At 47.6% G+C, this 14652-nt stretch overlaps 1 protein-coding gene across 8 annotated transcripts in view; it reads right to left on the reverse strand.

The window, feature by feature from the left end:
- The window catches only part of MAJIN (membrane anchored junction protein), a 193651-nt gene that overhangs the window by 119983 nt on the left and 59016 nt on the right, over positions 1-14652 (reverse strand). For all 8 annotated transcript variants that reach the window (XR_005595011.1, XM_039527189.1, XM_039527192.1 and 5 more), the window contains one exon: positions 6825-6934. Coding sequence is in view for 7 of the 8 variants with exons in the window: in XM_039527189.1 (XP_039383123.1) it covers positions 6825-6934 (110 nt within the window). In the remaining variant the exon portion in view is untranslated. The remainder of the gene's footprint in view (positions 1-6824; positions 6935-14652) is intronic.

The raw sequence follows: 14652 nt of genomic DNA on the forward strand, positions 1-14652 counted from the left end.
CTGGGTACAGACTGGAAGGCCTTTCATCCTGTCTGCAATTGCCATGAACAGTTGGGATGACGATCTAAATGACCCAGTTCTGTCCAAGTGAAAAGCTAACACTCTAACATACAAGACATGGAGTCTCTTCATCTTTATGAGAAAGGAGCTTGGGAAAGAAAGTTGGTAAGTATATCACTTGACTGAGGTGGAATTCTGATACTACTTTAGTCAAAAGTTTTAGATGTGAAAATAAGTAGACTTTTGTCCTTATAAAAGACTGTAAGGAGGGTCAGCTACCAATGCTACTAACTCCACCACTCTTCCCACAGAGATAATAGCTACCAAAATGCTGCTTTCATAGATAGTGAAGAGCGGGTTCAAAGGGCTCATCAATCTTGCTAGTACCAGATTCAAGACCCAGGCAGTGATGGGATCCACAAATTAAGGGTAAAAACTCACCAGACATTTTAAGAACCTGATTGATATCAGAATTTAAAATACTGAGCAGCCAGCAATTGTAGGATAGAAAGTGGAGATAACTAGCAGGTGAACTCAGAGGGAACTAATAGACAGGCTTTGTTGTTTCAGGTGGAACAAGTAGTCCAAAACATGCTTAGACTGTCTAAACACTTTTTTGCTGTGACCATAAAGAGAATCATTTCTACTTTAACAATTATGTGTATCTAGTAGAAAGTTTTCTGATATTCAGGAGAATGTTTTGTACATTTCCCCAAACACTGGACCTTCCTGAGGCATTAATTATGGAGCACCCAGACCATAAAATGGAGAGTAGTCAGATTGGAATGTAATAGGTGACCATGGTCCTGGGAATTCAAGTCAGGTTCTGGAGGTGGTATCATAGGACCCTGGTGCAGAGGCTCTGCAGACTGGAGAACCAATGCTGGAGAGGCCACACCAGTACTATGAGGATAATGTGAATCTGATCCTGCTTGAGTTTGAGCAACACCAAGGGAATGAGTGGAATGAGAAGGTAAGCTTACAGCAGATTGTCTTTCCAAGACAGCAGGAAGGTGTACATAAGAGATCCCTGAATGACTTGCCCTTGAACAAAAGAGTGGGTATTTCCTGTTGTGGTGAGCAGCAAATAAGTCTATTTAAGGGCCTCCAGTTTTGAAAAACAAATCTCACAACATCTGCGTGAAAGACCACTCGTGAGCTCTGCTGAATGATCTGCTCAGGTGATCCACTAAGCTGAACACCAGGCAGATTGGATGCTTTGAGATTAATTGCATTGGTGATCCAAAACTCCCAAAGCTGTATCACCTCTTGACCAAGAGAGTTCTACTTGGCCCCTCCCTATCTATTCACATACAACATTGCTGCAGCATTCTCCATGAGGACATGTAGGGACTCTCCCTTGATGTGAGGGAAAAAAGCCCAATAGGCCAGACGAATGACTCACAACTACCACACATTTATGCAGAGTACTAAATTTTGACGACTACAGAACTTGAGTACATAAGTTCCCTAAGCGAGCTTCTCAAACTACAAAAGAAGTGTCCATAATCAGAGTCAATATGGGTAAAAAAGGGGCAAAGAAAATTTCCTTACATACATTAGTTGTATCCACCCACCAGTCGAAGGAGGCTAATACTCCTGCAGGTACTCGAATCAGCATATCCAATGGGTGACGAGCTAGGGAGTATACTGACTTTAACCAGCTCTATAACTTTCTAAGATGAAGTCTGGCATTCTGAACCACATACATGCAGTAGGCCATGTGTCCCAGAAGTCTGAGGCAGTTTCTTATTGTTGTGGTTAGATGGGTTTTTAGGTCTGTGGAAATGGTTAACATTGAAATTTGTCTTAAGGTAGGAATGTGCTGGCTACTGTAGAATCCAAGACTGCCCCTATAAACTTTATCCTCTGAACTAGAGAGAAGATTGATTGTCCAGGTATGGAAATATTTGCACAACTGCTTTTCTTAGGAAAGCAGATACCATTGCCATGCATGTTGTAAATACTCTTGAGGCTGCAGAGAAGCCAAAGGGCAGGACTGTAAACTGATAATGGCTATTGTTACCCAGAAATTTTAGGAATCTCCTATGATTTTGAAGCATAGGCACATGGAAATATGCATCTTCAAGTCAAGGGCAGCATACTAATCTCCAGGATGAGGATAACCGAGGCCAGGGTGACCCTGTGAAATCTTATTGTCTTTATATATTTCTTCAGATATCTCAGATCTAAAATGGGACTGAGACCTTCTTTTGCCTCAGGAATCTGTAAGTGAATAAAACCTCTTCCCTCACTGGAGAGGGGAAACCTCCTCTATAGCTCTCAAATGGAAGAGAGATTGGCCTCCTGGAAGAGACCAGCCTTGCAAGAGTGGTCCCTGACAATGGGGAGTGGGATGGAGTGATAGAAATTAACTGTAAGGTGTTTCCTGTTCCACAATACTTAGAACACATCAATCCATGGTAATATGGGCCTGAACTCATAGGAATTGGGATAAACTGTTGGAAAAAACAGTTAGGATAAACTGGCACAAAACAAACTGGTACTCTGTCCTCGACAACACAATCAAAACAGACTGCTTGGAATTTCCCAGGTGTCTGGAAGAACCTGTTGCAGAAGAAAACTGAAGAAGTAGAGGTCTCCTGTTATTTTTCCCCTTTTTGTGTGGAATGATCAGGCTTTCTAAGCTGGAAAAGCAGGTAACGTTGGTAAAACTGAAGGCAGAATTATTTCCTTTCTTCTTAGGGAAAGGAGTGTAAATTCCCAGTGATTTCAGCATGGCCCTTGAGTCTTTGAGACTGTGAAGCTTCTTGTCAGCCTGATGTGAGAAGAGGGTAGGATTCTCAAAAGGAAGATAGTCTGCTGGACTTCATGTAGGAGACCCAACAACTGAAGTCATCAACTCCTGCTCATTGTTAAGGCTACGGTTTAGTCATTTTTAGTAAAAGTCATGGACAGGTCACAGGCAATAAACAAAAATTTCACAACCCATGACCTGTCCATGACTTTTTCTATAAATACTCCTGACTAAATCTTAGCTGGGGGGCCGAGGGCTGTGGCTACTCTGGGGAGGCTCCCAAGGCCAGCCCCACCAGTCACTGCTCAGGCTGTTCATGGGGCCAGCAGCACCAGTCACTACTCAGGCAGTCCCTGGAGTCAGCAGCTGGAGGCCGCTGAGCAGCAGCTCGTGCAGCTATCCCTGTGGCTGGCTGCAGGACTGCTCCAGCAGTCCCCAGAGCCACCTGAACCTCTTCATAAGAACTAGCCTGGTGTCTGCTTGAGGATCTAGTCAGAGAAGGAACCAGGAAGATCTGGTGGTGGTGATGAAACCCCATGGGTTCCAGATGGCCACTGGACCCCACCCTCTACCAGTCCACGGATCTGGGATCCTGGACCACCGTGGGACATCTGCTGGATACTAGGAGTGAAATCTTTGTGATGAAGGTAAAGGTAGTCTTCTATCCCAAGAGTGAGAGGCTCTGATGCCGACCTCCAACTCCAGGGAGGACTCTGAGTTGCCAGACCACTGAGGTACACTGCCAAAATCTGGTACTGTGTCTCCAGGGACACTAGGCTGTGAAGAAGTTCTGGATTGTCTGAAGAAGTCAGCCACAGTACTGAGGGTTGGACCCATCTTGCAGGTAAGTCCAAAGATGAAGCCTGAGGATCAAGCAGTATTAGATAGTTTGTCTCCTGCACTGCTGGAGAATCTGGAACAGACAGACAGAGAGCAGACCCTGTGCTGCAGCATATGCTTCTGGTATCATTGGTACTGAAAATTTTCCCTGATGCTGCTATTGTTGTTGCATCAAAGGGTCCAGGATCACAGTGGGCCAGCCTCAATAACGCAGGCACCACTGCCAGAGTCAGCATCCCTGGATGAGATGAAGTCGGTACTCCTGGTGTCTTCCCAGGACACTCTGCTTGTCCTCCATCTTGTTTGCTCATGCATGGTATTGGGATCTCAATCTTTTGAAGGCTCCTTTGAGGAATATTGTCTCTGTTTCTGCCTTGATACTGAAGAAGGGGATTATTGCCAAGTTTTCCAATGCACTTCTAACAAGACAAAAGTACTTGATGCCTGAGCAGGACGATTCAGAACATGGATGCAGGGCAGCCTTCATAAGAAGTTGTTGCAGTCTCACCTCCATATCATTTTTCTTCTGGGGCTTGTAGTCTCTGCAGATCTGACAAGACCCTCATTAAGATACTTTAGGCACATGGAATGAGGGTCGCTTACTGGCACAGACTTCTTGCAACCGTTACACATCATATGCCAGGTACCAGAACAAGCAGGAACCGACACTCTAAGAAAACATAACAAATGAAACTTATGTAAGCGGGGGAATGGTCCCGCTATTGTGGGGAACTTTCCTGGCTTCTGCACTACCCCGGTGAAGTGGGCTAGCGAAAGGATCTGAGTCCTCGCTCCCACTTCCTTTACCCAGAGGCCTCCCTGCCCTTGAGGACTCCCCTTCCACTCTTCTGTCTGGCAGAGTCCTCGTAACCCCAACAAGGCTGGGCCCAGGATTCCTGGGGGGCTCGACCCCCAACCCTGCTGTGGTCACCTAGGACAGGGGCTAGGGTGTCCCCACTCCGGGGTACTCTCTTTGCACTGCGCACCTCCCTGACCACTGATCACATTATACAATTTAAAGCAAATACAAGTTATTTAATTAACACTTAATTTTAAAAAAAGAGTAAGGAAAAATGGGAAAGGTTAAAGGAAAACACATCACACTGCTCTGTGGCAGGAAACATCACAAACAGTGTCTCTGGAATGTCAGGGCAGTTCACAGTCTGTTCCTTGTAGGTCCCAGGCCTCCTTCTCAGGCCCTGGCTGTGCTGCAGGGACGCTGCGGGTTGGACACTTGCTCTGGCGGTGGCCACACACTCTCAGGCTCTGGGTGGCAGGACCTTTCTCCCCAGCGTCACCCCCGCCCTGTCAGGGTTACGATCCCCCTCCCAGTCTGGCCTGCAGGGCCTCTTGGCTGAGGTATCTCCCTGCGCTGGGCCCACTGCCCGGGGTCCCCCTCGCTCTCCCCAGCTGCTCACCGCACCCAGCTCCGGACTGCCCCAGCTCCAGCTCCACTCTGCCTCAGCACGGCTGCTGCTGCTGCTCTGACTTCAGCTCCCTGGGCTGCTTCTCTGGCCTCTCTGGCTCCAGTTGCTACAGCTCTGCTCCCAGGGCAGGGCTGCTCTGCAGGCTGCTTCTGTGACTCTGCTCTGAGCTCTCACCTGCTTCCTGGGCTGCTTGTCTGGCCCCTCTGGCTCTGGTTGCTGCAGCTCTCCTCCCAGGGCAGGGCTGCTCTCTCTGGGATGTGCCTCTGGCTCTCTGGCTGCAGCTCTGCTCCCAGCACAGAATCTGCTCTCTCTGGGCTATGCCTCTGGCTCTCTGGCTGCAGCTCTGGCCCCTCTGGATCTGGCACAGCTCTGCTCTCCAGCTCAGCTTGGGCCCCTGCTTTCTCCTTAGCTCGGCCCCACTCTGTCTGACTCAGGCAAATTCCTGTTCACACGGAGGACGGGACCCACCCTGGCCTTCTGTCTCCTTGATTAGCCGGCCCCGCCCTGTCAATCAGGCTGACCTGGAGCATTGGCCTCTTGCCATTGTTCCTGGGGACTGTCAGTCTCAGGGTCCTGATTTGCCATCAATCCCTCCCCTTTTAGTGCTGGGAGCTAGCAATCAAAACACCCCCACTGAACAGTCCCCTTACACTTACACCAAAGTACTAAATATGAAAATGAGTACCTCTAACAATATACAAGAGAGAAAGGGAGAACATTTGCAGAAGCAAGCTACCATGCTCCAAGCACCAATCACAGTTGGTAAAAAGGAACTGAGGAGGATCTGGGTAACTCCGCCCTTTTTACCATCATGCAGCAGCATAAGGCAGTGGAGAGTGAATGTTCCATCCTGACAGGTACTGCTAAGTGAAAAAATTCTGACTCTGGAGCACAGGACATGCACATGCCTGAGGTGGAATGGACATGCGCAATCACTTGAAGAACTGACAGAGGGTCTGGCAGCTCTGTCCCTTTATACCATGAGCTGGCAGCATGAGAATGCGGTGGGTACGTATGCCACCCTATAGGTACTATTATAGGAAAAAATCTCTCCAGCTTCAGTGCACTGGGAGTACACATCCTTGAAGTGGAACTGACGTGTGTAATCACTTGATGAAGAACAAAGGTTACAGGTTATTTTTTTTCATCCCGAACAGAGTGTGAATCTTCCTGACTTAGAAATATGGAGCTGTGGTAATAGACAGACAGACAGACAGACACACACACACACACACACACACCTTAAAAGACCCCAAATTACTTTGAAAACTATACATTCAAATTGGAGATATGCCATAATCCTTCAGTAAGTGGCAGCGTTTAGTTGTGCTGCCCCAGAAGCAGACCATGAAGCAGACTGGAACTCAGAGCCACAACATGTCCCTAATTTCTCCTTTGCTCTGGCAGAGAAGTAATCTTTACCAGTCCTTTACACTGTGAAGAATGCTTCTCCTTCTGCATTGACCCAGCTGTGCTGGCTGGTTAGCTCTACGCACCATCTGCATAGAAGGGGCAGTAGTGGCTCCTTCTCCCCTCTGAAGTGCTACTTATAACATGGGTTGCTAGTGCAGAGGAATAAAAGAGGAGCCTTATGGGACATTACTCTCCTGCAGAGAAACATAAAGAAGTAACAATCTTGCCCTAAATACTGACAAATTCAATTAAATGTGGGTGGAAGGTTAAAGATCAACTGGAACAACAGCTTGCACAACAATGGAATCATGGGAAGTCTAATGATATATTAAAACTGTAAATGTTAACACTTGAGGAATACTAACAAGCTTTTTTAGTCAACTAACCTATCCATACATGGCTTTGCATGTGAAATTTTTGCTGGATCTTCCACTCTTCTCCACTTCACTGTTGCTTCCGTTTCAATATTTTCTATCATTTCAATTCTATCCTTGACCTTTAAAATATATATAACTTTAAATGTTTCTGTTCCTTTTATTTTTAATATAAAAACTCATTTTTCAAGAAAAATATAAATATAAGCTTATAATTTTACTTTTACTGATTCAGCTTTGTATTTTTTATAAATGTCTGGCTCTTTATCTTTAAATAGAAATATTAATTTAAATTTAAATGTCAACAGAGTGATTATATACTTATATTATTTCACAGAACTTTCAAAATATAATACATGATGAAAACCCAGAAACCATTAATGTACAAAACACTAAACTCTCTAGCCAAACAAAAGACAAGACACTCTAGACAACCATGCTCAAATCTGCTTAACACAGAGAGTTGCTACAATATGGGATTTTAGAGATGGTGGGGACAGAGAGTAAGGGCCTGACTTTTAAAGTCTTTCAGGTGCCTAAAGATGCAGACAAGCACCTAGTGGGATTTTCAAAAGCACATGTGCATTGATTTCAACATGAGTTAGGTGCCTAAATACTTCTGAAAATCCCACTAGGCGTGTTTCTGCATCTTTAGGCACCTAATTACCTTTAAAAATCTGTCCCTAAGGCCCCACTCCTACAAAGCACTTCAGAATTAGCTTAATTTTTTCCTCTAATGTACAACATATTTAGTATTTAGGAAAGAACTTCATTACTTTATTTTAAAAATATTAATGAAAGGCAGATTCAACTCACAGAAAACCATTAAACAGATCAATTTAGAGTCAATGTTGGACTTGTGTAGTAATCTTTGTACAAAATATGCCTTGTGAGATATCATTTAAAATTAATAACTCACTGGTCAATAATGTCATAGTGAAATGTATGTGGCAACATTATATGTAAAGTTATAAACATAAACTGAAATTAGGTCTGACGTGTTTACCAGACAAGTCTGAATAAACCAGCTTTTCAAAGACAAAGGACAAGCTTATACCTCTAACCAGATGTCAAAGTTGATAAGCAATCACCTGTCAAGAGGCTATTCTTTGGCAAGAAATGGGGGGCAGGAACAAACAGATCTGCATTTTAGCAAACAACAGCATGGAACCTCTTTCACCACTAGACTCCTTGTCTCTGTCCTCACAGCAGGAATGAAGTGTTAGGGGTAACCCTCAGTAAAATGCATGTCAAAAGGGGACTGGACTATAAAAGGAAGAGCAAAAACACCCCTTGTAACTCTCCTTATCACCTAAAACAACAAAAGAAACAGCTGTTGGACTATGGGAACAGATCCTGGCCTGAGAATTTAGTCAGCAAAGTTACTGGGAGCATATGGTAAGGGACTGCACCTTGAATCAAATCTAGTTTAAATTTTAGTACTAAAAAACATTTTATCTTTTTTTCTCTCGCAAATACTTCTGGTTTTAGTGCCTTATACTTGTACTCATTAAAAACCCATATCTTTGTAATTAAACAAACTTGTTTTATTCTTTAATCAAAAATAATCCCATGGTGTGTCTACACTGAATTGCACGGGTAACTACATTTAAAGTAGCAAACTGTTAGATACTGAGGGGTAACAGACCTCCAATACCTGAACTGTCCAAGATAGGGCTGGACAGTGCAGAACATACATTTTTGGGGGGAGGGAAAATTTGTTTCTAGGAGTATGTTGCAGTCAACCTGCAAGTAGTAACCAAAGCTGCTGGAAGCCAGAGTGTGGATGGTGTGCTGCTGACAAGCTGCTGGAGTCAAGAGTTGCTGGACCAGGGCTGTGGCTATACACAAACACTCAGGGTGTGACTTGCTGGCAGGCTGACTGTGAGCAACCCAAGCTGGAACTTACAAGAGCAAAGCATTGTGAGGCACCCGAGGTTGCAGAGCAGGGGCAACCCAGTCTTCAATGGTCTGGATTACAACCCAGAATATCACACCATTGAAGACAATGGATTTAGGATCAGGCCTGATTTGCTTAAAAATTTGCTGATTGGCTTGCATCCAAAGAAGTGGGTATTCACCCACGAAAGCTCATGCTGCAAAACGTCTGTTAGTCTATAAGGTGCCACAGGATTCTTTGCTGCTTCTACAGAAGAGAAAGTTACTCACCTTGCAGTAACTGAGGTTCTTTGAGATGTGTGTCCCTGTGGGTGCTCCACTCTAGGTGACGGTGCGTCCCGGCGCCGTTGATCGGAGATTTTCGGTAGCAGTGCCTGGTTGGGGCGCACGCACCCAGATGGTATCTCCCGTCTAGTTGGAATCTTCCTGAGTGTGTGCGCCCCACACCCTCCTCAGTTCCTTCTCTACCGTGGAGAGTCATCACAGTGCTCCAAAGTAGAGGGGAGGAGGGTGGGGAGTGGAGCACCCACAGGGACACACATCTCGAAGAACCTCAGTTACTGCAAGGTGAGTAACTTTCTCTTCTTCTTCGAGTGCTGTCCCTGTGGGTGCTCCACTCTAGGTGAATGTGTAGCAGTACCCACTATGGTCGGTGGGACTTTGGAGATAAGGCAGGGAGTACTGAAGATAGTTCTGTATGACCTACTATTGTGTCTGCCGTGGTGTCTTGCATTAGAGCATAGTGTTTTGCAAACATGTGTTCAGATGACCATGTAGGTATCAGGAATGGGAATATTGTGTAAAACGACAATGGATGCCGACATGGCTCTAGTGGAATGAGTGCTAATGTTGTCGGGCGGTTGAAGATTCTTTGCACGGTAACAGGATCTGATGCAGTCAGAGATCCACTTGGATAGACGTTGTTTAGAGATAGCGGTACCTTTCAATCTTTCGGTAATGGAAACAAAGAGTCATGGCGACTTATGAAATGGTTTAGTCCTGTCTAAATAAAAGGCGATTGCTTGCCTGAGGTTGAGAGTATGCAGGGTTGCCTCTTGTGGACTCTTGTGAGGTTTGGGATAGAAAGTAGGTAAGTATATAGGTAGGTTGAGGTAGAAGGTCAATACCATGTTAGGAAGAAATTTAGGATGTGGTCTCAAAGTGACTTTGTCTGTGGAGAAGATTGTGTAGGGAGGGTGGGCCATCAGGGCGCTCATTTAACCAACTCTCCCTGCTGATGTTATGGCAACTAAGAAATGTACCTTCATGGACGTATGGAAATGAGAGGTAGCCAAGGCCTCAAATGAAGGTTTCATGAGAGCATGAAGAACGAGGTTAAGATTCCATGCAGCCGCTGTTGGGTAAATTTCAGGGTAGAGATTTTTCAGACCCGTTAGAAAGCGTTTTATGGTGGTGTGGGTAAAGAATGAATAACTGTCTAATAGGTCATGGAAGGTGGTAAGCGCCGCCAGGTGCACTTTGATGGAGCTGAGCGAAAGTCTGTCCTGTTTTAGATTCAGGAGGTAGTCTAGAATGTTAGGGAGGGTCACGTTATTGGGTGCTAAGTGATTACGTGAGCACCAGAGGGCGAAATGCTTCCCCTTCTGCAGGTAGGTTTACGACTGGAGTCTCTCCTGCTGTGTAGGAGGACATATTGGACTTGCTCGGAACAGGCTAGTTCATGGGTTTGGAACCATGAAGGAACCAGGCTGTGAGGTGGAGCTTTTGGAGCTGGGGGTGAAGGACCCGTCCGTTGTCCTGGGAAATGTGTTCTGGCCTGTTGGGGAGAGCCCGTGGAAGACGGGAGGACATGCGGAGTAGGTAGGGATACCACATCTGTCTTGGTCAAGCTGGGGCAATAAGGATGACCTGGGTCTTGTCGTCCGCAATATTCCGAAGAACCCTGTGTAACAGAGGGATTGGTGGAAGGCATACAGGAGGGAGTTGTTCCATGGTATGAGGAATGCATCTCCTAGGGATGCAGCCTCGAGTCTCACTCTGGAGCAAAACGGAACATTTTCGATTCTGGGTTGTGGCAAAGAGATCTATTGACAGGGTGCCTCAGAGGGAGAAGAGCTGTTGGAGTACTGCGAGGGACAGTTCCCATTCACGTTGTGTCAAGAAGTGCCTGCTGAGTGCGTCCGCAGTAGTGTTGTGGCAGTCTGGTAGGTAGGAAGCGATGATCTGTATTCGATGTCGTATGCACCAGATCCATAGTTTAATGGCTTCCCTGCAAAGGGAATGTGATCAGGCTCCCCCTTGTCTGTATATGTAGTACATGCATGCTATGTTGTCTCTTAATGCCCGAAGAGATTTGTTCTTTATGAGAGGAAGAAAGTGAAGGTATGCTCGCCTCACTGCTCTGAGTTCTAAGAGCTTTATGTGTAGGTGCATCTCTGATGCGGACTATCGGGCTTGTGCCCTGTGTTCCCCTAGATGCGCTCCCCAATCAATCAGGGAAGCATCCGGGGTGGGTAAGCATGAGCGTTGGGGAACATTGCTGGAAGGAAACCCCTGTGCAGAGGTTTTCTGGACTTGTTTATCAATGTTGGGAAGCTATAACATTGGGAGGAGGAGTTAGCAGCATCCGTCAGGTGTGTCTGTTGGGTTTGGAATTGGAATTGAGCCAGGCCTGGAGACATCTCATGTGTAGCCTGGCGTGGTGAACCACGAAGGTGGTGGCTGTCATGTGACCAAGAAGCTGTACGCAGAGTTTTGCCTGTGTCCTGGGACGAATAAAGAGCGTGCGTTTGAGCTGCGTGATAGCGAGAAATCTGTGATATGGGAGAGAGGCCCTGCTCTGGATTGAGTCGAGATGAGCTCCGATGAACTCGATCTATTGTTTAGGTGTCAGGGTGGATTTTTGGATGTTTATTTGGAGGCCTAGGCTGTGAAAGAGGGAGATGGCGAAACAGGTAGCTTGAAGTGTCTCGCCATAGGAGTTGCCCTTGATGAGGCAATGGTCCAGATAGGGGAAAAGCGTGACCCCGTGTTTGCGGAGATGAGCCCCGTCCACGGCTAGAGTTTTGGAAAAAACTCTCGGTGCTGTGGCGGGTCCGAAAGGAAGAACTCTGTATTGAAAATGGTCGTGACCGATTGTGAATCATAGAAAGCGTCTGTGAACTGAATGGATTGATATATGAAATTAAACATCCTGTAGGTCGAGAGCTGTGAACCAGTCCCCTTGATCCAGTGTAGGTATTCTTGTGCCCAGTGTGACCATTTTGAATCTTTGTATCCTCATGAATTTGTTCAGTCGGTGTAGATCTAGTATAGGCCTCCATCCTCCAGTCTTTTTCTGAGTTAGAAAGTAACAGTAGTAGAAACCTGTCCCTTGATTTTGCGGTGGCAAAGGTCCTCTGCACCTAGTTGTAGAAGAAGCGCCACTTCTGTGTGAAGTAAGTGGTCGTGAGAAGGGTCCGTGAGGAGGGACGGGGGAGGGTAGGAGAAAGTTTGTCCTTATCAAAAGGGAGATCCTCCACTTTGGTCTGCAGTTCTTTGGGGATGCCAGATGCAGAGAGGCATGAGGATTTGCGCATAACCACAGCAGTTCCACAGGCTGCTGTGTCTGCCATGTCTAGAAATGTCTGTAGTGCCATTCTAGAAATCAGTTGGTTCTCAGTCAGGATTGATTTGAAGTCTGCTCTCCTATCCTCTGGAATGTAGGAGGCAAGTTCAAAAGTTTATTGTAAATACCAAAGTCGTAACTGAAGAGGCGTGCAGAAGTTTGCAATTCTGAATTGTAGTGTGGAGGACGTATAAAACTTGCAGCCCAAGACATCAAGGCATCTAAGGTCCTTGTCTTGCGGGGTGGGTTGATATTACGACTGTTTCGTCCTCTGTGCAATTGCATCCATGACCCAGGAGTTGGGTGGTGGATGAGAAATAGGAAGTCAGCGTCTTTAGCAGAGACCTAGTATTTACATTCGGCCTTTTTGCAAGTTGGTACTAAAGACGGTGGGGTTTGCCAGAAAGTGTCAGACGGCTCCAGGAGTGCTTCGTTTATAGGGAGCGCGATTTCTGAGGGTGCAGACTGTTGAAGGATTCTGAGGAGTCTGTGTTGCGTCTCCTGAACCTCTTGAAAGGGAATATCTTGATTGAGTGCCACCCTCCTGAAAAGTTCTTGAAATTGTTTACAGTTGTCCATGGCCCGTGGAGACGGAGGGAGGAGGGCTCTGTCCAGGGCTAATGGAGAGTTAGGAGTCGCGTAACTTGCATACTCAGGAGGCGGCTCAGGCAACTTAGAAGTGGACAGAGCAGGAGACTGAGGCACAGAAGGAGGATAATTGGTAGGAGGATGTTGCCAAGGGTACCACTGAGGCCAAGGCATAACGTAGGAGAACCCAAGTGTCGCCCCTGGGGGGGCGAAATGGGGAAAACTGAGGCTGGTGTTCTTGAACTGTGACCTGAGGTGGCAGAGGTGCCTGTGGAGGAGAAGCAGGAGTGGAGAACTCCACTTGCTGCTGTAAATCAAGTTCATGGTCAGTGAAAACCAGTTCACTTGGAGAGAACGGCAGTTCAAATATATATATATATTAGCCCTATGTATCTAGGAGCGGAGAGTGAGGCTCAGGTGGCACTGAAAGCTCACATTAAGTGAGAAATTGTTGCTCCTGCTCCCTGGGCTGAGTTGAGCCTGCTCTCTGCTCTAGCTCCTTAGCAGGAGAGTGAAAGTGACAATAGTGCTGCAGACTGCTTGGAGGTGTCCTGCAGGGGGTCTGCTACTGGTGTCCGGGTGGGAGATAGGCTCCGTGCCAACATTCTTCTCCCTGCAGGGGAGGATTGCGCCGCCGGCACCGTGGCCGTTTGTAGTGCCCAGAAGGCGCGCGCAGCCGGCACCGCGGCCGCTCGCGGTGCACGGGAGGCGCGCGCAGCCGGCGCCGCGGCCGCTCGCGGTACCGGAGGCGTGCGCAACGGCGCGCGGCGCTTGCGGCGCACGGGAGGCGCGCGCAGCCAGCGCCGGGGCCGCTCGCGGTACCGGAGGCGACGCAGCGGCGCGCGGCGCTCGCGGCACACGGGAGCGCGCAGCGCGGCGCCGCGCGCTCGCGGTGCACGGGAGAGGCGCGCAGCCGGCGCCGTGGCCATTTGCGTTGCTGAGGAGCGGCGCGCCGCCGGTGCCGTGGCCGTTTGCGGTGCCTGGGAGCAGCGCGCCACTGGCGCCGCGCCCATTTGCGGTGCCGAGGGGACCGGAGCCACAAGGACCTTCCTGACACAGGAGGTCGGGTCCCTGTCCAAGCCACGGCTGAGGCATTGGAAAAGCTGAAGCACCTGCCTTTGGTGCTGTCAGCACAGAGGGTAGGGATCTCGTGGGAGACCCCCTACCCTTGTTAAAGTCTCTCCTGTGAGACTGTTCTGCTTCTTGCCTCTGCTCCAGGGAGGGTGAAGCAACGCTCCCCGCCGGTTCCGATCTGGCTGGGGAGCATGTCGGAGCGGGTTTAACCTTTCCCGTCTCCAAAAGCGGCTGTAAGGATTTTTCCCTCATCAGCATTTTGAGCCGCAGGTCCCTGTCGCGACGAGCTCTTAACGAGGCTCGCGCAATGGAGGCACTTCACATGGACGTGGGTGTTCCCGAGGCACCTCACACAGTATGAGTGCCCGTCTGTCCATGGCATGGAGTCCTGGCAGGAGATGCATCTTTTGAATCCTGAAGCTCCTGGCATTATGAATTTGAGATGGGCGAGGAAAGTGTCTCAACGGGAGACAAGCCTGAAGGATTTTTTTTTAAACTAAGTAACTAACTATGTAACTACAGTAAAGGAAGGGAAACAACTGGGTTGTAAATAATAATTATTTCTATGTTCTTTGTTACTATTTCCTATAGATACCAGGGAAGAGAAGGCAGCACTGCCCCGAGATCCGTCTTCGGCCGAGGACGGTAGAGAAGGAACTGAGGAGGGTGTGGGGCGCACGCACTCAGGAAGATTCCAACTAGACGGGAGAT

Source organism: Mauremys reevesii, linkage group 2 (assembly GCF_016161935.1).
Source record: "Mauremys reevesii isolate NIE-2019 linkage group 2, ASM1616193v1, whole genome shotgun sequence".
Lineage (NCBI taxonomy): Eukaryota > Metazoa > Chordata > Testudines > Geoemydidae > Mauremys > Mauremys reevesii.